This window comes from Balearica regulorum, chromosome 3 (genome assembly GCF_011004875.1).
Source record: "Balearica regulorum gibbericeps isolate bBalReg1 chromosome 3, bBalReg1.pri, whole genome shotgun sequence".
Taxonomy (NCBI): Eukaryota; Metazoa; Chordata; class Aves; order Gruiformes; family Gruidae; genus Balearica; species Balearica regulorum.
In genome coordinates, this window is record NC_046186.1 from 51,056,963 (window position 1) to 51,079,514 (window position 22,552).

General features: G+C 48.0%; 1 protein-coding gene across 2 annotated transcripts; it reads right to left on the minus strand.

Moving 5' to 3' along the window:
* Positions 1 to 10,545: 10,545 nt before the first annotated feature.
* PPIL6 (peptidylprolyl isomerase like 6) lies at positions 10,546 to 20,492 on the minus strand. Of its 2 annotated transcripts, none has more exons than XM_010302129.2 (8): positions 20,325 to 20,489; positions 18,971 to 19,066; positions 18,349 to 18,537; positions 17,352 to 17,414; positions 17,055 to 17,202; positions 15,673 to 15,729; positions 12,149 to 12,284; positions 10,546 to 10,773 (listed from the first exon to the last, which is right to left on the minus strand). In XM_010302129.2, the coding sequence occupies exons 1-8, from the start codon at positions 20,409 to 20,411 to the stop codon at positions 10,662 to 10,664; spliced, it is 888 nt and encodes a 295-aa protein (XP_010300431.2). In that variant the 5' UTR covers positions 20,412 to 20,489; the 3' UTR covers positions 10,546 to 10,661. The 2 variants fall into 2 exon arrangements, 1 of the variants encoding a protein (XP_010300431.2); XR_012834498.1 differs by lacking the exon at positions 10,546 to 10,773 and adding an exon at positions 14,499 to 14,641 and having other exon boundaries at positions 20,325 to 20,492.
* Positions 20,493 to 22,552: the final 2,060 nt, after the last annotated feature.

The following is a 22,552-nucleotide window of genomic DNA, read 5'->3' on the forward strand; positions in this document are numbered from 1 at the left end:
CTCGCGGCAAAGGGCTTTGCGATCCTCCGCGTTGCCCGGGCCTGGCTTCCCCTGGCTTGGGGGAGGCGGGGAGGCCGGCTGCTCGCCGCTCCGTGGCCTGACCCTGACCCGCAGGTCTGCAGCCTGTCGTCTGAGCCGCTGAAGTTGCTGAGGCGGAACTGCTCCCGCCTTGCTGCCCTGCTCCCACGGCACCTCAGGCACCAGCGCTAGTGCCCCTGCCAGCTCCAGCGCAGCTTTTTGCAGTGGATTTCTCTTGCGGAGTAATTGCCGCAAGAGTGATTGTTAGGTTCGCTTCTTCTCCCCTCTCCCTTTTCTACTCTGAAAAAAAAAACTTAATAGTAAACTAAATATTACTTAGCAATAATCACACATTAAGCTTAGCAATCAGCGTGCACCAGTTGAACGTTGTTCTCCAGCTGTGCTCCAGGCAGTGCTAGTGCCGTGGCAGGTGGGAACAGCACACTGGGAGTCCATGGTGAAATGTCTGTAGTACCAGAAAGAAAGCATGGTAAAAATGGTAACCTTCATCTTCACTCTTGTCACCTCCAGTGGCACTGTGGGGAGCACCTGGACAAGGATGTTTGGGGATCCCATCACAGATGGAGACCCCCCCCCTTCTATCTTTTTCCCTGTCTCTGTTTTTCCCTAAGTCAACTTGAGTCAATATATACCATCAACAGTTGACTCTGCAAATAAAAACTTGTTTGTGTAAATCTGCCTCAATGCTGACACAGGCAAATGTTGGGAAACTCAGACAAACTTTGATCCCTGCTTGTAATCAAGGAGAGCCAAGCTAGAGCTATAAAGCAAATTTTAGTATGGTCCTGATTTGAGAAAGGCACCATCAGAATGAAAGGACAGAGGAAAGAGAAGAGTTATAATCAGGAAAAATTCTCCCCTGTTTCTCCTAAGTGTAAGCTGGACTTGGGCGGTAAAGAGGAGACCACCAAATAAATCTCTAGCTTAATCTTCCATTTCGCTTTCTTTCCTGCAGGCATTTTATTGCCAAGAGCCAAGAGACCAATACGACATCAGAAACTTTAAGGCAAGCTACCTGTCATGATTACTGTGTGAGCTCCAGAAAGGTCTGTAGGACTGTTGGTAATACATAATTTGGGTATAAAACTTTCTGACAAGCTTCTGTGCGGTCATATATTGTGGTGCTTCTGCTGGTGAGCAGGGTGACTATTGCTTTGCCTTCCTGCAAAGGAGTCTTAGAGTGAAAATATAAAAAAGGGCTGCAAAGAAAACAGTGGAGAATCAATTTTGCGATATGAACAGGAGCTTTGTAGCAGCTGCAGTGAAATGACCAAACATGTTTTGTTGAATGTAAATGTCAGTGACATCTGAATTTAGTTCTGAAAAATGATAAGGTGACTAAGTCACACACTCACTTTAGTTATCTTTCATTCTGCATGTACTTTTTACTGGAGTGTTAGTGTAAAATAGTTCAGTTATTCCAGCAATATGATTAAAGTTGCTGTCTATTGAGAAGAAATAATTTTCACGTTCATTATGAAAATAGCGTGTTTCTGTTCTAATTTTGACAAGCAGCATGTAAAATAAATTGAGAGCAGCGTAAATATATATTGCAACCTAACTGAAACTGCAGTGAGCATTGAATATGGGAGCTTCCTATGGCTTCCACTCATCCCTCCTGGCCATGCCTGCAGAGATTTTTATGTCTTCTGGGACAAAGCCCAAGGGTCTCCTGCTGGGATCAGGGCTTGATTCACGGGATCTCTTGTGATTTCACTAGATACCTGGCATTATTTGAACTCAGGTTTTCCTTTTTGTAATTCTTGTGGGTTATGATATGTCCTTGTTTCGGCTGAGGTAGAGTTAATTTTCTTTCTAGTAGCTGGTATAGATGCCCACGCTCCCAAGAGTGGGGCCACTGAGGAACATCAAACCAACCAGGAGGTGGATCAGGCTGCTAAGATTGAAGTGGCCCAGGTGGATCTAGACTGGCAACATAAGGGTGAATTATATATAGCTCACTGGGCCCATGACACCTCAGGCCATCAGGGAAGAGATGCGACATATAGGTGGGCACGTGATCGAGGAGAGGACTTGACCATGGACGCCATCTCACAGGTTATCCATGACTGTGAAACATGCGCTGCAATCAAGCAAGCCAAGCAGCTAAAGCCTCTGTGGTATGGAGGACAATGGCTGAAATATAAATATGGGGAGGCCTGGCAGATTGATTACATCACACTCCCACAAACCTGCCAAGGCAAGCACTATGTACTTACAATGGTGGATGCAACCACCGGATGGCTGGAAACATATCCCATGCCCCATGCCACCGCTTGGAACACTATCCAGGGCCTTGAAAAGCAAGTCCTGTGGTGACATGGCACCCCAGAAAGAATTGAGTCAGACAGCAGGATTTACTTCCGAAACAACGTCATAGACAGCTGGGCCAAAGAGCGTGGCACTGAGTGGGTGTATCACATCCCCTGTTGTGCACCGGCCTCTGGGAAAATCAATCGATACAATGCATCACTAAAGACTACCCGGAGAGCAATGGGTGGTGGGACCCTCAAACATTGGGTTACACATCTAGCAAAGACCGCCTGGTTAGTTAACTCTAGGGGGTCTACCAATCAAGCTGGCCCTGCCCAATCACAACTTCCACGTACTGTAGAAGGAGATCAAGTCCCCGTAGAGCACATGCAGAATCTGTTAGGGAAGACAGTCTGGGTCGGCCCTGCTTCAGGCAAAGGCAAAGCCATCCATGGGATTGCTTTGGCTCAAGGACCTGGTGCACTCAGTGGGTGATGCGGAAGGATGGGGAAGTCTGATGCGTACCTCAAGGGGATTTGATTTTGAGTGAGAATAGCCAATGATTTAAATTGTACGATGTTAATTGCTACAGAATACTGCATGTCATCACTATTATGCTTGATATGTGCCATATCAACAGTATTACAGTAAGAATCACCCACATTAATGAAGACTGAACATTGATGAAACCGAGCAAAGTGCCGCGATGAGGGAACTAGAACTGACTTCAGCAACCGGCTGTGTTGGTTTTGCGTGGCAAGGTTTTGGTAGCGGGGGGGGGGCTACAGGGGTGGCTTCTGTGAGAAGCTGCTAGAAGCTTCCCCTGTGTCTGATAGAGCCAATGCCAGCCGGCTCCAAGACGAACCTGCCGCTGGCCAAGGCCAAGCCAATCAGCGCCTCTGTGATAACATATTTAAGAAAGAGAAAAAACAGTTAGAGCTTTTGCAGCCGGAGAGAGGAGTGAGAAGATGTAAGAACATCTGCAGACACCCAGGTCAGTGCAGAAGGAGGGGGAGGAGGTGCTCCAGGTGCCGGAACAAGATTCCCCTGCAGCCCGTGGTGAAGACCATGATGAAGCAGGCTGTCCCCCTGCAGCCCATGGAGGAAGGATGAGGGGGTGTAGAGATTCCACCTGCAGCCCATGGAGGACCCCACGCCGGAGCAGGTGGAGGCACCTGAAGGAGGCTGTGACCCCATGGGAAGCCCGCACTGGAGCAAGCTCCTGGCAGGACCTGTGGACCTGTGGAGAGAGGAGCCCAAGCTGGAGCAGGTTTGCTGACAGGACTTGTGACCCCGTGGGGGACCCACGCTGGAGCAGTTTGCTCCTGAAGGCCTGCACCCCATGGAGGAGACTCACGTTGGAGGAGGTCATGAAGGACTGTCTCCCGTGAGAGGGACCCCACGCTGGAGCGGGGGAACGATGAGTCCTCCCCCGAGGATGAAGAAGCGGCAGAAACACCGCGTGAGGAACTGACCGTAACCCCCACTCCCCGTCCCCCTGTGCTGCTGGGGGGGGCAGAGGTTGAAGCCGGGAGTGAAGTTGAGCCCGGGAAGATGGGAGGGGTGGGGGGAGGTGTTTTAAGATTTGGTTTTATTTCTCATTCCTCTACTCTGTTTTGCTTGGTAATAAGTAAGATGAATTCCCTCTCTAAGTTCGGTCTGTTTTGCTCGTGATGATAATTAGAGAACGACCTCTCCCTGTCCTTATCTCGACCTGTAAGTTGTTTTTTTTTTAGTTATACCTTTTCTCCCCTGTCTAATGAAAGAGGGGAGTGATAGAGCGGCTCTGGTGGGCACCTGGCCCTCAGCCAGGGTCAACCCACCACACCGGTGCCCAGCAACTTCCTTGAAATTGACATTTCCAACCTGCAGACCATGGGCATGGGCCGCCAACAGATAACACCAGCCGCGAGCTCTGGATGTAGCATGCAACAATCCAACAGCACACACCATTGCTCCTGCCCTGAGAGACTGTAATGACAGATGGAGCCCAAAGTCATGGACTAAATGAACTCAACAGACATTTTAGAGGGATGGCCCATAGAGTAAGGCAATGAGATCTGTGTGTACGTATCAAAAGACAGGAAAAGTGATGGTGATTAACTGGCATGTATTGGGAAGTATAGTACCTGGGCATGACATAGATGGTGTGGAATAAGGGGTGGATAATGTCCTGGTTGTGGCTGGGATAGAGGTAATTTTCTTCCTAGCAGCTGGTATAGTGCCATGTTTTGGATTTAGGATGAGAACAATGTCGATAACAGACTGATATTTTAGTTGTTGGCAAGCAGTCAAGGACTTTTCAGCTTCTCATACTGGCCTGCCCACGAGGAGGTTGGGGGCACCCAAGAAACTAGGAGGGGATGCAGCCAGGACAGCTGACCCGAACTGGGCCAAAGGGATATTCTGTACCATATGATGTCATGCCCAGCATATAACTTGGGGGTGGGCCAGGAGGTGACACCACTCAAGAACTAACTGAGCATTGGTTTCAGGTGGTGAACAACTGTGTTGTCCATCATTTATTTTGTATATATCATCATCATCATCATCATCATCATCTTTCTTTTCTGTCCTATTAAACTGTCTTTATCTTAACCTACGAGTTTTACTTTTTTTCCCCCCAATTCTCTCCCCCATCCTGGTGTGTGGGAGAGTGAGCAAATGGCTGTGTGGTTGTTTTAGCTGCCTGCCAAGTTAAATCACGACATGATGTTAACTATATCTCCAGCAGTTATCGTGTTTTATGAGGGATGGCAGTTCAGTTGACGTGCTGGACACATGAAGTGTCATGGTTGCTGCAATTTGCGTTTTGTGAGGACTACATACTAAAAATCTCTCCTTTTGAGAAGGAAAACAAATAGGACATATGTTAAATGTGATTGCTAAAAGACAGGATTCTAATCAGTGTGTATATATATGGAAAAAACTGGGAGAAAATGAAGTAGATATAATAAAACAGAACTAAGATTACCAGCAGGGCAAGAATTACAGCTACAGCTCATCTCCGCAAGCAACTGAAAACATGTCTATCATGTAATCCTGGGGGCTGGTGGGAATCCAAGTGAATGATAAATGTGGTTTGTCTGATTTTTCTTAAAGTCAGCATCTCGGGACTTTGTTTCAGCAGACAGTCAGCAGGATCACGGCAGCCTGGGTTGTTGTTGTTGGATCGAAAGTACCACATTCATCACTGGATTCATTTTTCATTGCGCTGTTATATACTTAGTGGTTAGTAAGGCCTTTACCTCTGGTTTGAATCTATAAGGAATTCCAAGCACTGCATTACTGGAAATTTATGTAAAGTCCTTGGCAAAAATGGGTAAAAGCTAAGGGCCTGCAGATGTCCATTTTAGGGAAGCAGGTTTTAAATGTAATAAATGCCCAGGAGTTACAGCAGATTGTGCTCTTATCAGTTGGTGCTGGTGATAATGGGCCATTTGAAGAGGTTCCTCAGGAGCATACTGCAGTTTGGGATGCTGGCAACGAATGGAAAAATATCTTGGTAGACAAACTGAAGGCAAGATGTATTTGGTTCAATTTGTAAACACTTGTGTTCGTTTCCAAATTGTCATTTCACCTGTGTGAAAAGAGAAGTACGTGTGAAGTATAGATACATGGTGGGTGTGTTAACAAGGACAATACACCATCCAAAGAGCTTTCAGGGTATTTCATACCACTACGTAGTGATGCGTTATTGGATTCTGACACCATTCACCACCTTTGCAATCGTTCGGAAATAATGCCTCAATCCCTGCGCTCAGAGCTTCGTAACCTTAGTTAATCCTTGCGTTGTGAGACAGGTATGGCAGTAAATCCAGCTGTACAGCTGTGTCCGATTGGGGCTGGATACAGCCCCAAGGCACATAGAGGGTTGCGCGTGCCGTGCTGTGTGATGTCTAAGTGTGCATTTAAGGTGCCCGTGTGTCTGTCCCCAGCAGAAATTCTGGGTGAGGACATTGGCATCTGCCTGAGGCAAGCAAGGTGGAGCTGTGTCTGGTGCCCCTTCGTGCTTGCTGTGGTACAGGCACTTGCTAAGTCCCACCAGGTGGGTGCAAAGGCAGCTTTTAACATAAGGAACAGGTTAAAATACATATGCAGGGTGGTAGTGAGGATGTAATAACGCTAAAAGATTTTTCTTAGCTCTTTTAGAGATAGTAGTACAGGCCAATGCTTTTAGCCTAAGGCAAGCCAAAGAGAGATGTCATGAGATGAAGAATGGAAGGTGACGGGGAGAGGCAAGACGTGGTGGAAGGAATAAACATTTCACCTGTGCAGCTGGGACCGACCACAGAACGAGGTTGGGCTGGTTTAGGTAAGCAAAGAAAAATAAGGCTCATGTTTGGACGGAATCTCCCTGCCACAGGATGATAACTTAAGTACGTCCATTTAGCATGTCTGTAATGTGCATTTGCCTGTTGGTGATGATGTAGTAACAGCAGCGGGCTCTGGCCTGTGTCAGGACAGGAGCATGCCCCTGCTCCTAGGAGTTTAGCTGCGTGCTCCAGGCTGGCTGGGTGGCTGATAAAAGATGCCTTGGCCAACCTGGGAGCTTTCCAAGAGAAGGAACTTCAGTGGGGGGGGTCCCGCACGTTTTCTTGGGAGATACTTTTAGGCTGAGGCTCTTGCTTCTGGCCCCTGCCTGAGCCGCAACCCCAGGGGTGTCACAGCCCTGCCTGTGCCTGGCCCTGGGGACCACTGACCCAGCCTCCGGCTCTTGCTGTGTCCTGACAGCCTGGACCAGTGCTTCTCCCCTCGGCATCGGTGGGATGGGCACGATTGAGCTCTGTTGAGCTGGCCACCCATTAGTGCTTAACATCCTAAACTGTACCAGAAGTGGATATTCAGTATTGGGATGGAGGTTAGTGGCTCATATTTCTTGCATGGATTTTGGATTGCAGTAAGATGTTTAAAGATAAAAGTCAGAAAAAGAATTTTAGTTCTGCAGATTACAGAGGACAATGCTAAAAGACCAATTAAATTATTTTTTATTTGCTGTTGGCTCGGTCACCCATCAATATCAAGATTCTTCCTATTAAGTTTGTAAAATCATTCCACTTACTTACCCATTTTCCTCATGCAGTAGCTGTATCACGTCATTCTGATCCATTGGATATGTTGCGTAGTTGATATTTTCAGTAAAGATCTTCCAAACCCAGTCCTTTGGAGTGCTGCGTTTCTCCCTGGGATTGGTGGCAGGAACTCTTTCGTCTCTGACTTACAGCTGGGGGTCAGCAGTATTTTAGTAAGTGTATCCGAGGCAGTAAGTATGGGAAGGACAACAGGAGAGTCCTATAGCCACGATGTTCTGAAAGGGTAAGTGAGGCTGGCCTGTAGGATGATGAAATATGTGTGTTGTCTAAGGCCCACCTGATGCAATTAAAATGAACGTATACTTCAGATATCCCAGGGCTTCCCCAGATCAATGTGGAGTACCTACACAGCTGAGGGGCCACCTAACAAGTTCCACTGACCTTAGCAGCCCTCCTGGGGGAGATTCAGAAGCCCTCTGACCTCAGATTAGGTAAACTACATGGTAGTTAATGACTTTATCCTCCAACTTTCATCTGATCAGTGCTTGCATTAGTAAGGGGTAGTGATTGGAGCCTACTGCCCATGACTTATTAGCACACTGTCCTTGGGATCTTAACACATAGGTCTGTATGAAGAAAATAACTTTGTATGTAGCCTGAGGGCTTCTTTCATCATTTTTCATTTAGAGCAGTTTCTAAGAGAGTGTTTTGCTGGAGTAAGAAACTCAGCGTAAAACTAAGAAAGCAAAACTTGAAAGATACCAGTTTTTCTTAACAGCAGTGACACATCACATAAATAAAACACTGTAATCCAGTAAGATAAGAGTTTTGTCAGGACGCAGGTTGCTGCCATCTGCCCTTTATAGAAGGGAGGTTTTGTGTGTGGTTGCTGGGGAAGGGAACTTCTCCAAAAGCAGCAGTTGGCAATGGAAGTCTTCAGCTCCCTGTCGGCAGACCGCCCCTGAATTTCCCGGCCCTCAGGAGGCCCCGTGGCTTGCCTCTGGGCTTGCACATCCTCTGGATGCTTGTGCACGTCACTTCTGGGGTCCGGCTCTCTCAGAGGAGGCAATGCATTCCTAGTGACTTGATCAGAGATGTAAGTGACAGTGGGAAATATGGCACAAAACATCATTTTGGATCAAGGTTAAAACGATTCTTTCTTTCCTATTTCATTGTTCATCGCCTTGGGCTCCGTAAGCATATCCAGCTTGCAGGCACTGGGGAACCAGGGTTGAAAGACACACTCTCTCTTTTTGGGGACCTCCTTAATACTGGATGGAAGAGTTCACCACATTTTTTCTGGCAGACTGTCCTGTCGTGACCAATGCAAACACAGTAATTGTGGCTTGCCCGAAGGATCATTATGCCTCAAATTCAAAACGTTTCCTGGTTGCACTCTCCTCTTCTTGTTATAACATTTTCCACGTGGCATAACTCCAACTGGTCGTCCCCTGCCCAGTCCCCCTGCGCAGCTCTCCTAGATCCCCAGCGTACGACACCCTGTATGTCGCACATCTGTCCATCATACTTGTTACCGAGCCTGTGGCTTTTGGCACGGGATCAGCTTTCTGATCCTTGACACGATCAGGCGTGTGTCTGTCCTGAGGGATCCTGGACACTGCCCATTGCCAGAGCGTGAGTTTCTGTGCTCGGGCTGCTGCTCAGGTCGAAACACAGGCCATGGTTTGGCTCGGTCCCTCGTGGGGACACTGGGGTGCAGCCATGCTACAGAGCAGACCTGCCGTGGTGGGTGACCAAGGCGCCAGCAAATAAAAAAAAATCCAATTAATTGGTCTTTTAGCATTGTCTTCTGTAACCTGCAGAACTTTTCTGAGTTTTATCTTTAAACATTTATCTCTTATGTTTAAACATTTGAATACAATTTAAAATCCTTGTAAGAAATAAGAGCCGCTAACCTCTGTCCCAATGTTTCAAGGCCATATCCTTTCCTAGCAATAGTCTCTATTACATAAAAGTAATTTGTCAGGAAATGTGTTATTTTATGAAGAAAACACAAGACCGTATTTTCATCTTTGGCACAGAACTATGAAGTGAAAATAATTATTCTCTAGGCAGTTTAATTGATTTGAAATGTTTCTACAGAAGATTTAGTTCCTATATAGTGGTCTCTGTATAGAATGCAGAATGCTTTAGAAAATAAAAGGAGAAAATGTGTTAAAGGCTCCTTAGCTAGCTGCAGACATATATAGCTATTTTAGATTAAAGAATCTTTCTGGTTTGTACCACAAGTAAAGAAAAACCTAAATTTCCTCGCTACAATTAAGACAATCTGTGTACTCACTCAGAGCACGTGGAGATCACTCCAGGTCTGCGCCCTCTTTAGGCATTCAGTTAAACATTTGCTAATTCGTTAGATTCATTCCCATTTAGCAAATAAACTTACTTCTCATGAAATCTGTGGGCTGAAGCTTGGACAAAATTAGGTCTCTCCTAACACTTCTCTAATTCAGCCATTCCCATCTTACACCGGCGCTGTTTGGTGGGGTTTAGCGGCTCATACGCTGAGCGCAGGAGCAAAAGTCGCTCAGCACAGCCAGCGCTCTTCACAGCCCTGGAAGCAGAGGCGAGGGAGCTGCACACCGACGGTGTCCAGCAGCCCTGGCACGGCCATCCGTGCCCAAGCTCTGCGCTGTCCGTCGGAGAGATCTTGCATGTAAGAAATGACCGACACTAGCAATCGTTGTGCATTACGCATTTGCATCCACATAACCTTAACATTTCCTGTTTTGCAGTAACTTTCTAAACAATCTTTTCTCTGCTTTAGTGGCAATAGTGACATTTTTGTTATTTGAGATCATCTGCCAAAAATAATTGCTTAAAGCTTATGCCTGTTGTATCATTTCCCAGCTTAAGCCTGATGCGGCCCAACCTGATTTCAAGGACGTTACTTGTAGTTTATAGTAGTCAGTGGAGGACCTGGCAGGACAATGCTCTGTGCTGTGGAGGTTGCGGGAGAGGCAGATTTTAGCCAGGAACAGTTCTTTATCCCTATAGGTGTGTATCCATCTGTTCACCCGTGCTTTAGCCATATGCATTTTATCATATCTGCTTGTCACTATATAATGGTATTAATGCCACTTCCCATAAACTGCAGACTAGCACTGGGATATGTTCACAGGTCTTTTTCTATACTCCTGTAAAAGTGCTTTTTAACAGCTTATGAACATTTTTCCTAAACCAAAAGAACATTTCCAAGCCATTCACATGTGCAAGAAGTGCTTTTATTTTTGCCTTAAGTCAAAGCCATCAAGGTCTCTAAAAGCTGAGTGGAAAATAGTGCTCTACCTTACAGCAGGTGGGAAAACCAGCTGGCAATCACGGCTCAAAAGTCCCACAGTTGATAATCTTGCAGTCTACCGTAGGCCTTTCGTTATACGTAGGTACAGCTTCCAGTCTCTGGAGGACCTCCGTGCCCTCGATCAGCTGCCTACGGCGGGGAGAGAGAGCGCACGTAGGATCCGTCCCTGTCTGGAGCCAGCTCTGCAGCCGGGGCCACAAGAAACCCAGGCACTGGGTTCCTACCGACAGGCTGCACCGCTGTGCTCTTTAAAGAGTCGTTCTTCGCAATGGAGTGACAAATGCCATCAGTTCTTGATTAAGGAGCCGCTAGTTAGGATTTTAGGAAAGTTAAAAATGCTATAGCTTTATGCAGCTACAGTTATTTAAAGAAATAAGCGTTTTACCATGTGCCCTGGCTACAAATGGCCATTACTTTGGAGGAGAGAGAAGTCAAAAGACACGCTATCAGAAGTGACAGTTATTAGAAGTGACTCCCTGAGAAATCCTTCGTTTCCTTCCTTCACAACGCCAATCTGAATCCTGAAAACAATCCAACATTTTGCAATCTTTATGATTTTCAGCCTGTCCTGCTCCCACGCTGGAGCAGCATGAGCTGTGCCTCCTGCGGGCACCAGCACGGCCGTGGATGCCAGCAGCGCTCTGGAAAGCTTCGTACCATATCCCATCCCATCCCACCCCATCCGCCACAGTGGTACCAAGCGGGGAGGACACTGCAGGTGGCCCTTGCCCAAGCTGGATGCCAGAAGGACTGATCCAGCGCAGGGCTGGGAAGTGCCTGGCCTCATCACATGCTGTGGCTGCTTTTTGCTCCCTCAGGATTAAACTCCCACTCAGATTTAAGAGGGCCTGGCTTTAAGATCATGGATCCTGCACCTTTCAAACTACACAGAGCCGGTGGCAAGGCAGAGACTTGAGGTGAACGGTGCTGGTTATAAATACATCCAGTCAGCAATCGCTTTTGGTTTGTTCCCTGTAGGTTAGACAGTTACACTTTTCACTTCCTTGAAAAATGCTGTCTTTCTCCATGATGTGGTTAGATGGAAACTGCACTGTGAATTTCTCTCTCTATGGTAATACGTACATATGTTACATCAAGCAAACTGCTCAGAGCAATAATCTTCCTCGTTACGTTCCTGAAAATCGAAAACTCTTAACAGGGCCAGCCCTATACATTGACCTACTGAGAACAAACTCTCCGCACACATTCGCTAAAATAATTTCTTGCAGCTGGTGGGGGCAGGGCAGAGCCCGGAGGCTTTGCTCAACACCCCCCTGTCTGTAGGGCTTTCCAGCTTGAGCAAGCCAGGCCACGGCAGAGAAGGGGAGGGATGGGTGTCATCAGATACTTCAAATCTGACTTATCCATCCTCCCCCTGGCCAGAGGCATCCGCGTTGCAGCTGCCATTGGGATTTCATGGACGCATCCTCCTGGGCAGCAATGTCGTGCGGGGCCAGGGCGACCTCCCGCGCAGTGCAATGGTGGCAAGCTTGTGCGTACCTACCCAAAAGCCACATATTTTTTGTCCAGGTAGGGAGTTGGCTGGAGGGTGATGTAGAACTGCGAGCCGTTGCTGTGGCGGCCCTTGTTGGCCATCCCGAGGACCCCTCTTCCCTTGTGACGGACGGAGAAGCTTTCATCTAGGGAAATAGTTCAGGAATGAAAGGCCACAGTTGCGTTGCTCCCTTTGGTGCTATTCACTGTACAGCTCCCTTTTGCCAGCTCCCACCAGCTCCCCTCTCCTTCGTCCCTGCTCTCCCTTCTCCTTTTCCCCCAAAGGTCTCATGCAAGCCAAGTTTGGTTTGAATCGATGGCCTTCCTAGAAAGAGCTCCCCACTACTGCCTGGTGCTTAAGCCAGTGAAGAAGCTAATGAAAAACAGCCATGAAAAAGCACCCAAGGTATTTCTGAATGTCAGAGCCGCAGCAACGATGGCTCCGGCTCCCTGTGGAGGAGCTCGGGTCATTAGCGTGGCATTTCCCCGCAGCTGCTTGGGATTATTCCCACAGTAGGGATGAGGAGGGCGGGAGGCAGAGCGGATGCTCCAAGCACAGCCTCTGCTCTGCCTCCCCTCATGCCGCTGCCTGCGGTGAAGAGGACAAGATTCCGGGCGAGCGCAGGCAGGGCTGTGAGGCAGGACATGCCTGGCTGGGGCGGCATGCCCCATGCGCCCTGTGCTCGGCCACTCGCACGAGAGAGCGAGTGGGAGCCTTCTTTAGCCGAAGGAAATGACAGATCTGAATAAACGGAGAGCAGGTATTTAGTTAAGGAGGCCGGGGTGCTCCCAGAGTGGAAGCTTTGTTCCAGGGAGAGGAGAGGCGGCAGGCGACGGGACATGCAAGGCAAGAGCAAGTGAGAGCCACGGGGAGGTGAACAGGATGCTCCGTGCCAGCTGAGGAAGCGCTGGTGAAGGAGAAAAGAATCAGGTCTCAAGAGGGATGACTGGGGAAGAATAGACATAAGGTGTGCTTGACTTTGGGGGATGATGGCAAGGACTTGATTCCTTCTCCTCCGTGGAGGGGAGCCTGGGCACGAGGTGGGGAGCAGGGGGCGCGCTGATCCTGGCCCCCTCCGTCGCTCGTCTCTGACCTGATCACACTGAGCAGCCGAGAGCCCCATCGAGTGTTCAACGAGCTTGAATGAAACCACAGAAATGTTTGGATTTTATTGTTCTCTGATTTTTTTAAAAAATCTTTACCCTGTTGAAGTGCCCTTTCTCAGAAACTGATTAAAAAATGCTAATTAAATTTTAACTGAACAGTTACTCCCTGACCGCTGCCTTGCGGTTTACAAAGTGACTTCAGCAGACTAATTTTGGAGTAGGATGCTTTGTTCTATGACACGATGCTCCAGTCCGAGTGATTCTCTGTAATTACTTCAGTCCTTTCAGCTCATTACAGTAAAATGCAGTTGCGTCCCATTAATTTCAGCAGGCGGTGCGCTGCAGTGCCCGGACGTGTGCCAAGCGCAGCGTCTCCCAGAACATTACTGGCTGACAGAGGCATCTCTCACCCTTTTCAGATATCGAAGACATTTGTCCTCTGCCCTCAGTGTAAAACAGTTTGGCAGGAAGTACTGGGAAAGCAATCTAAGCCTTAAAATAGAAAGGCATACCCAAGGGAACACCTTTCTCAAGGATGAAAAGCAACTTTTAATTAAAAAAGGGGAGGGGAAGAATTAGCAATCCTCTCCTTTAATACATCAACATGTGGAGTACATGCAATATGAGTAATAAAACTCTTCCAGGGACACTTTCAAGGTTCGCAGACTCCAAATTAAATCCACCTTAAAATTATTTAAGTGATTTTTGATGCATTGTCACCTTCCCACATGAGATGGCAGCTTCTTTCCTGGGTAGCTCAGACAAAGCACGAGCTTTGCCTGGAGGAGGATGGAACCAGAAGCAAAATGCTGCGCGCTGGGCTGGGGCTTCGTGCCACGGCCCGGGGAGCGCGCGTGGGGCCGTAGCTCTCCTGTATGCAGAGGTGCCTACGCCCGCTTGGCCTCATTTTCCTCTGTGGATGGTTTCTACCCGAACAGCCCTGGCAGCGGATACGCTGAAAGAAAGTGCGAAGGGTGCGAGATGTGCACTAGCACAAATCAATTGGGTAGCATTGCTGGAAAAGAGGATTCACAAACTTAAATCCTTGGTGATGTCCGCCTTGCAAACAATTTGACAGCCCTTGTTTTTCCAATGCCAGCTTAAATTCCTTCTGAGATCTGCGTGTGCTGAGAGTTTAGGCTTGCTGCTATTTCAGGAGCTCCAGCATCAAAGCAGCAACTTTTGCTCCTTCCCACCCACTCTGGGCAGGGTGTAGCATTTGCTGCCTTAAATCCCACACGCCGGGCTCCCACCTCCAGCAGCTTTCCTGCCCGCCGGCGCTGTGACTCGGCCGGGCAGAGCCGGCCGGTGACCCGCCGCCTCCGGATGGGTTTTGCTCAGTCCGTCCCAGGGCCTGAAGGTGAAAGCTTCTCCTCGTGAGCGGGCTCTTCAACGTCTTGGGAAAGAAAGTTTTCAGCTACGGCTGGCATTTCTGATCTCACTGTTGGCTGCTGCCCAGCCTGCTCAAATGTCACCTCGCTTGCGCCATTGGCAATGGGAAAGCTTTTATATAAGGAATATAAATCAGTTTCAAAAGTGCTTTAACTGTCATAAAATGGCTTTACGGGTAGGATTTAATCTAAATAGAAGATCTCAAATGTCTATGTCAATTATATAGGTTGTTTTTCTTAAATATTGCATGTTATAATGTTCTTTTTTCTTTACATTTTATTACTTCATACCAGTATGGGGGAACATTTTTTGTTAAACTTAGCTTGCGTTTGTCATTTCTTGACTTGCACGGTTTTATGTGAGATGTTGAGAAGTAACTCCCCTTACACCCGCAGAGTCACGTAGCCGCTGGCAGCAATGCCTGCGGTGTGCCCAAGCCTGAAAAGCTGCCCGAGGTCCAGGAAATCTAAAGTTAAAGCCGACTTACTTCCATTGCTTTAAATGCCTTTAAACAAGTGCTATCAGGTGCCTGGAAATCTGTAGCTAATCCACCTCTGCGTTTCTAAGGTCCTGTTCACAAGGTGAGTACTTGCAGTTTGAAGTGGGCAAGTGGGTGAGCATCAGCCCTCATTTAGACAGGGGGAAGGGGCTGGTGGAGCTGGGCCTCAGGCAGGGGATGTCAGAGGAGGAGGAGGTTACAGATCAAAAATTGACCTCGCTAAAGCAGTCTGCACAGGCTAATACAAGCAGATAATAATTCTGACTGAAAAGCAAAGTCTTTTGCTTTAGGGAGATGAAAGGAAATTCCCAGGTTATTCTGTGAATGAGATCAAGTAAATAACTTGATTTTTGCAGAAATTTGCCTTTTCATAGAATCATAGAATGGTTTGGGTTGGAAGGGACCTTAAAGACCATCTAGTTCTAACCCCCCTGCCATGGGCAGGAACACCCTCCACTAGACCAGGTTGCCCAAAGCCCCATCCAACCTGGCCTTGAACACTTTATTTGTGCAGTAATATAGCTGAGGAACCATACCTTCAAAAGTGGGACCATAAATTGACTCTCCTCTGTCTCCTTTTCCAGTTATGATGTCTGCAGGGTAGACAAAAGTAACCATCAGAGACCCGGTTTATCACAGGGTTGTCAGTGAGCAGCTCAGCCAAGGTCAGAGACATGAGTTGCACATCAGCCTGAGGGAACAACTGCATCCATCTTTCTGCTTTACTACCAAAATTTTATGAGACCTTTGGGAAGAGCTCTGCTTCCATCCCAAACGGTGGTCTCTCTACGGAGAACTATTCACATGGTGCATTTAATCGCTGCCCCTCTGAGAAGGTCCAGCATCTCCTGCTGGGAGGGCTCCTGCGGTGGCAGTGCCCAGCTGAGGACGGGGCGCCCTGGAGAAGGACGTCTGTCGGAAGGAGTAGAGTTAGAAGAAGGAAGGATGAAAATGCAGCTGCGTATTATGGTGAGTTAAGACCACTAACTTGTCTAAGAAAAGAGGTTTGATAAGAGAGAAATTCCTTTTGAACCAGATGTCTCATAAGTGAGGCACTAAAGAAACCTGATGCATCTTTTTTTTAATTTTTTTAAAAAGAAGTCTGGTATTGTTACTTTATTTAGACATTGTATTACACCATCAGGTTATAGTTAGTCCTCTGCAGTAGCAAGTTTGTAATTTTAGGTTGCTGTTATGGACTACATAGATACCTGCACAGTTATTCATGAAAAGTAAGTGTATCTTCAAAGTAAAAACTTGAAATGTATTTACGCACTGACATTTGGAGCAAGGCAAAGACAGGTGAGAAATACATAAGATATATGCCAGACCAAAGGGGAGTAACAAAAGAAATGCCTAACGATCCTGACTTCCCGGGGATGTCAGCTGGACAAGCTGCGTGACCCGTCGTTCGTGCTGCATTTCTCCTGGGTGCCACGATCCAGGCACAGCGCTGGCACTCAAACAGCTCACCAGCACGTTTGGAAAGGGCTCTGACACTTGGCTAAATGCCTCTGTAAGTTAATCTCTCTAGAAAACAGTATGTTTTCCTATGGATATTCTTAGTGTTTTCGTGTTTCCAATTAGTTTCCTAATTACTTACCAAAGAACTTAATGGAAAAGAGTTTTCAATTAGTTTCCTACGTTCTTTTGACAAGGTCTTCCATAATCAAAATAAATTATCCAAACTTTTCCTATGTTTGGAAAGTGAGATGGCCAAAAGAAAAAATACTTTCTGGGTGTTATATATATCTATAGATATGTATTAATTAAGAACTTGTCCTGCACAGATTAGCTTTGTCCTGGAGTTCAGTTACATCTCTGCAGATGAAGACTGTTATTCATGCAGCTCATCCCACCCCCCACCCCCCCACCTTCTGCTGTAACTCAGATTTGCTCGGCACACCTGGAAACCCACCTCCTCCTTGGATCCACCCGTTTTTCACCAGGCGATGAAAAAGGGAGTTTTTGTAGGTGAGCTCTCGGCCGTCACAGCGAGACTTTGCTCCTCCGGCGCACAGGGCACGGAAATTCTCACAGGTCCTGGGACACGCATCCGAAAAGAGCTGCAAAATTAAAACGAGAGAGGAAAACACGTGTGAAATTCACAGCTGACGTCCACCGGCCAGATTTCTGTCCCCACTCCTTCGACAGGTGAAACCACCGCGCTGGGTGCGCTTGTTCCTGGCTTTTGCTTTTCTCCTCTGTAACGTACCTCAAACAGCAGCCTCCCGGCAGGCTGTTCCTCAATGGCTATCTCCAGGTACACAAACACGTGCTGTTTAAAGCAGAAAAACAGACGCAGTGAGGGAAAGGCCAGCTCTCCGTCCTGCACTCGCCTCCTAACGCAGGCCGGGATCCAGCTGCCCGGTGCAAATGGTCTCAGAATATGTCCGTGGGGTTGTCATTGCACAACAGCATTCCTACTGTTTTGTTTAAATAAACAACAAAAGTAGAGGATGTTTCACTTCATTCCGGGCAGAAATAATGCTAACTGCGTGTTAAAGTGAACTACTGGGCAGGGCTCGCTACTTCATCTTGCATTTATTTACGTGCGTATTGCAGCCTGTACGATACAGGCAGGAATAAATGAATCTGCAGGAATACCGGGCATCCTGCTAAAATGGACATTTGTCACTCTTCCAGCCAGACTCAAATCTGCGTGTAATTGATGCTGTGTCTTCTGTGGTATTCATTTTGGTATGACACTTTATTTTTCTCTGCTCTCAATACCGTGTCAGCAGCAGCTGCATTGCACCTCATGACATCGCGGCATTTCAGGGGGTCTTAGCTGGGAAAGGAGAGGTTTGGCACTTGGGCTTTTGGTACCCGAGAATAACGTACCCAAGAATTTTGGGATGGGTGGTTTGGGATTTTGGAGCAGGCACGGTCGCGGCACGGTCACGGCACAGTCGGCAACGTGCTTTTGTCAGACTGTTCAGCCCTGGAGCGGTTAATACGTGTTGGGCATCCAGGCTAACATTAGCCCCTTCCTGGCTGCCGAGAGGTCGAGGCTCTGCCATCTTCAAGAGGGGATGCTCCCCGCCAGCCACTCCAGCCCCAGCTCTGGCCCTGCCGTCATGGGGCAGAAACTGAGAAACTGCCACCGCTGCGGTCACTCTCGTCCTCCTCGTGGTACCTGCCCTCTCCTCTGAGAACCTCTCCAGCCAGTTACAGACCTTGTACGCTTTGTGTAAAACAGCGCTACTTGCCTGGCTGTTTTTCAGGTGTTTGCTGTAGAAATCCTCAGCAATCGCTTGGTAAAGTGCCTTGGGCTTAAAGTCGCGATAGTCCCACTCACGGTGGGCCCACTTGAGCAGCTCCTCCTGGTCTCCCAGCAGCCGGCCATCCACGAAGCACATCACCGAGGCGGCGTACACCCACACCTCGCCTCTCAGCTCCTGCATGTCAGAGGGACCACAAAGCCTCCAGGGATTCATTATACACTCAGTGAAGAAGCAGTCAGTAATATCCACCACAGGTAAGGTGGCCTGTGGTGTTTTTATGCCTTTCCTACTTTTAAAACCACAAATCCCGCCAACTGGAAGGGATCGGGCAGCAGCTTTCGGTGAGGTGCGCTGACACTGCACGCAGTTACGTGCCCCAGAGGCCAGGACCCCGCTGCTACGGGACGTTATCGTGACAAGAGTCAGCTGGGTGCCCCTTCGGGGGCAGCTCAGGCAGAACAGAACCCCTCGAGGGTCTCTGAGGACATTCAATGAATTGGGGTGGAAAAGCTCACTTCTGAAACCTGCGGACGGCACCGAGCTGGGAGAGGCTGCAGCCCGGGGGAGAGGACTTGTGTCCAAAACAACCTGAGGAGACAAGAGTTACCTTCTTTTTCTCCTGTAAATATTCATGCCATGCAAATTCTACTAAAGGCTGTATTACAGGATCTGCAAACTTGCTTGGAAACTTCAGCTTCAGAGCCTAGATTTTCAAGGTAAGGAAAAGAATTTGCTTACAAGCAGTTTAATACCACCCCCCCCCCCGCCCCCATCCTATCACAGCTTGCATTTCCCTCATGAACTACAACCTAAGCCACATTCTAATCTTCTGCGCTGCAGAAGTGCACGCAAATTGCTCTAAATCCCTGTTTGCAAATGTAGTGGGCGTCTTGTTTTTACATGAAGAGCTGCTTCGCAAATATTGCTGAATTACACTGGTACTCCCTCCCATGGCTCTCTCCTCCATGTGACATGGATGTAAGCAGTCAGACATTCAAAGATGTCTCTAAGCATCATCGACTGCATTTTTGCACGTATTTTTTACATGCATGGGGAGCTGCAGTCCTCTACTGTCCCAGGCGATTGGGCCCAAGGCCTTGGGGCAAGCGAGCGGCTTGGGGAAGGCTGCAAGGTGATCGTCTCCAGTCCCTGTTGCTTGTACCATTGCCTCGGGAGCACACCGCTATTTAGATACGGGACATTCCTGTCCATCACTTTAGGCTCATCTCCGTGTGGACTGTACACAAGTGCCACAGGCTGTGGCTTAAAGCCAGGCCTTAAAAAGAATAAAGCAAAGTGACTTTCTATTCAGCTCATGGTCCCTGTTGCTACCGTTAGGACGGTGGCTGGAAAAAAAAAAAGGGGGGGGGGAGGGAAAAAAGCCAAGAAACACACATGCCCTGCAGCTATCCGCTTGGCTTGTCCTTGGGGCTGCTGATGGACGTCAGCTGTAAATAATGCCAGAGAACAAGCCTGGCAGATCAGCTCTTACAGGCAGGGAGGGCATAAAGGTCAGCGTTGTGCACCCCGCAGTGGGCTGGGTGCTGCACATCCACCGCACGGCCGAGCTTCTTGTGAAAGGTCTGCGAAACCCCGTGAGGTTTGCAGTGCTCTTTCTCATTTGCACCGACATTGCGTTAAGGGACTTGTCATAAGCTGCCGAGCAAAGCGAGCTGAGCTGCGATGGGCCTGACATAGAGCATTGCACAGCTGTAACTTTTCGTGGAGGTGCAGGAACAAGAAGGTGAGGACCCCCACCCTGAGCAGCACCGAGCTGGGAGCCCACAAAGCCTCGGTGCCTATGCCTGGCAGCGCTAAAGGAGAGCAGAGACCCCCAAATCAGAATTTGTTTTTCCTAAGAGCCTCTGCCGGGCGCAGGCATTCCTCTGCTTATTTACTTCCACCCCGCATCGTGCTCTGCTGCTCCCAACCTGGCTCTGGGGTTGAAGCCCCGGATTTACCTCTGCCGTGCACTTGGCCACGTGGAAAGCCGGGTCCTGGAGCAGCCCCACCACTGTCACCATCACCGTCACCCGCCGCGGGCCCATGGCATCCCGGTCACCACGAGTCCAAGTTTGTCAACAGAGCCTGGCTCCATGGCAACGCCGGACACCAACACACCCTCCCCTGCATTGCTAAGTGTTTCCCAAGCCTAATGGGAGCGGGTTTCAACCTTGTGGGAGGGTGGGAAAAGCTCTGATTTCTGTTTTGCTCTGAAGAAACAAAAAACAGATTAGAGGGAAGTGTGTGGCAGAGCAGAGGACTGAAGCCAGCTTTTTCCAGAGCCCATGGCAGATGCTGTCAGTACGGGATGATTAGCTGGTTGCTAACGGTGGCTAATAGCAGATGCCCAGCAAAAAGGGGCAAGAATAAGCAAACACGACAGCAGTGCTTCCCTGTTACTCTCCCGGACTCTGGTAAGCCTCTGCTCAAGGATTGCCTGCTATCTTTGTGTTTAATTCCCCTTAGTGGCTCTTTTTCATGTGAATTTCTTTGCTTTGCAGGCAAACGTAAAAGTCCATCCCCCACAAAATCCCGTGGCAACGAGATTTACACCTTAATTACAACCTGTGTGGAGCGTGCATCTCCTTTTGATGCGGAAACTCCTACCCACAGCTGTGTTCACTGGGTGCTGCTGAGCCATCGTTCCCGCCGGCAGCCCGGGCGAGCGGTACGGCACATGGCCGGAGCGGTTCCAGAGGGGTCACGGCTCCGGCAGCAAAGCTTTGTGCCAGCGCCGCAGCTTTGCGCCCTTCCGGCTAAAGCAACACGTGCAAAAGCAGTTTTGTGGGACAGCTGTAGGTTCAGCACGGCTGGGTCAGGTCACTTTTCATCTCTGAGCAAAGTGAATTTTAGGAGACATCGGTGTTGGACGTGACCAGACTGAATCGTATGTCACGTCAAAAATTTGCATAATCTTTCGTGAGACATCGTGGAGCAACGGAACAATTGTCACATCCCAGGAAAAACAGGTCTTTAACATGCCAAAATCCTATTGCAGATGAGATAGTTGTGATTTTCCTGTGGAAAATATGTTCTGCAGAACAAACCTATGTTAAACACAATAAAAAATATATTTATTTCTCATCTTAATAACAACGTGCACTCTTTTTTATTTTTTCAATTATATATCCAAATGGCTTTATAAAGTGCTAGATTTGTATGTAACCACAGAGTCAGAACCAAAAAGCCTATAGCCTCTCAGCAAGATGTTTTTGAACTACCCGTGTCTGTAAAACATTCAGACTGAGAAAGAAATCACAGGTTGCAGAAGGGCTCCCCCACAGAGCCCTGAAGTTTCTCTGGTCCGTGTGTGGCTGAGTGACAGTTTCTTACAGCGATTCATCAGGGCAACACTTTTGTAACTATTTTGCTGGAATTTGCAGCAATGTTGGATTTGAAGCGCTCCATGCTCACCTTATCAAAGATCATGGAGATGATCAGATCCTGAAGGTTTAGCTACCGCAGCTGAAAGACCCGCGCATGAGATGGTGTCATTTCACGTTATGATTTTTGTCCTGCTGGAAAAAGAAAAAAAAAAAAAACAAAAACAAAATTTAGGGAGCTAAAACAGTTTGGGCAATGGGACGTAGTCAAATCCTATGGTAGACAAGGCAGTTTTAGTTTCCACACAGGAATTGGGTGGCAGAAGAGAAGCCGAGGCGTGACGGTAGCTAACGGCAGCTGGCAGCATCTGCAACTGCTGCTGCGTTGCGTAGGCTGCGCCTGAGCGATGCAAAGGAAAACCCTTTTCTTCCTCCTCCCGAGCGCCGGCACGACAACTGCCCGAGCCACTGCAGGCTGTGACGAGCAGAACCTAATTTTAGTAGCCAGACCACATGGCTTCTGCTATAGCCAAAAAAGTCTCTAGCAGTGTTATATAAATTCAAGAAGAGAAGCAGCATAACCAGAGTCACATAGAAGATCAGTAATGCTTCAGAAAAATATTCTCTTCACTACCTATTTCTCTCTACATCCATATATTTTTAGATTGATATGGATTAATACAAAGTTTGTTTGGCTTTTTAAAATGCCTCTTTCTCCTTTTTTTTTACTACAAGATACAAGTATTAAAACCAGAGCAATCTACTGCGTTTTACTTTCAAAAAAACCCAGATTGATGTGTGCATTTTGTAAATGCGCTTAAATTTACACACAAATTCCGTTCCTGAAATTTCATTCTGCACAT